We start from the raw sequence: 1,219 nt of genomic DNA, 5'->3' as shown, positions 1-1,219 counted from the left end.
ACAACATAATTGTGTGATCAGAATAAACATATAAATATATCAAACAAAAATATCTAACCTGTAAGGAATGGTGGGTCGGTTCCAAACAGCAACAGTGAAACTGAGTTCTTTTAAAGACATCAGGATGTTTAGCTGGCCCCACTATGCCATGGTAATCCAGCTCAATCGTATAAGGATAAAACTGTAGTTTCAACTTATTGTTCCAGGGGGGAAATCATCGTTGACAAGTAACAACAGTAAGGAATGAAAAACTTTGAACGAAGTGTTAAAAAAAAAAAAAAAAAAAGAAATCGGTTTCTAAAAATGAACTGAAAGTTTTATAAGTTTATAAAGTTTGACATGACTTCTAAACCACGCCAAACTTACCGTGATGGTTATGATGATGAGAATGAAGGGAAAAAGAGGTGTGGGCGAAGTAGGAGTGTCGAGAAAATAGAAAGAGAGTAAGTGAATGGAGAGAGTGAAATAAAGCCTCCCCTACAACCTCTACCACCAAATTATCGCTTTACAGCCTCATGACGACAGTGGGTTATTAAAAGAGATTCTGAAACAGCTGGTGCGCGCGGCTAAATTGGAGTGCTTTCCCTTGCTAGAGAGGAAGCTAAATTTATATTATACTCACACACTCGAATTGTTTGTCTATGTGCGGCAGTCAGTGGGGGAAGAAAAAGACATAAACCAGAGCCTCTTCTGTTTCCCCTAGATTCCCAGATCGTAACGAACGTTTGTGTAAACCAAAAAAGGTTCACAGGCTGTGAGTCAGCGAAGAGAAAGCGAGATTGAGATTAAGCACACGCACCAGGAAAATAAAAAGAGAAAGAATATTTAGAGAAATCATTTCTTTTTTAATGCTCTTTGTAAGAGAAACTGCAGATGTTTCCAGTTAAAGCACCGTTTAAATGAATTATGTTGAAATTATTTAATTAGAGAAAATAACATTTATACTATTAAATGAACCTGTTTGTTATTACATTATATTAACAATGTATTTTAAAGAAAGGTAGATTTATGTGCTGTGAGCAAAGGTGAGTTAACCTTGAAACACACTTCTTTGAAGGGTCTGAACCGAAATATGAGGACTCATCTGGCTTCACGTCACACGAGTTTATATATTATTTTTCAAATATAACAAGAGTTACTATATTAAGAAGGCAACAGGTTCAGTGGTAAGACTTTTGTCTCCCACCCCCTATTTTCTCCCCCTTTTTTTTTTTTTTTT

General features: G+C 35.9%; 1 protein-coding gene across 9 annotated transcripts in view; it reads right to left on the bottom strand.

Annotated features, from left to right (window-relative positions):
* Positions 1-1,219, bottom strand: part of LOC106875482 (trafficking kinesin-binding protein 1) — a 209,950-nt gene that overhangs the window by 159,900 nt on the left and 48,831 nt on the right. Inside the window, exon 1 of one of the 9 annotated variants that reach the window (XM_014923639.2) lies at positions 59-398. The exons of the other annotated variants lie outside the window; for them this stretch is intronic. Coding sequence (XP_014779125.1) covers positions 59-120 — 62 coding nt within the window. The 5' untranslated portion in view covers positions 121-398. Of the gene's footprint in view, positions 1-58; positions 399-1,219 lie in introns of those variants that run through there. 9 annotated transcript variants of the gene reach the window in all.

The sequence above is a fragment of the Octopus bimaculoides genome, chromosome 8 (assembly GCF_001194135.2).
Source record: "Octopus bimaculoides isolate UCB-OBI-ISO-001 chromosome 8, ASM119413v2, whole genome shotgun sequence".
Taxonomy (NCBI): Eukaryota; Metazoa; Mollusca; class Cephalopoda; order Octopoda; family Octopodidae; genus Octopus; species Octopus bimaculoides.
Note: the sequence above shows the minus strand (reverse complement) of the source record. Positions and strands in the feature narration are given on the sequence as shown.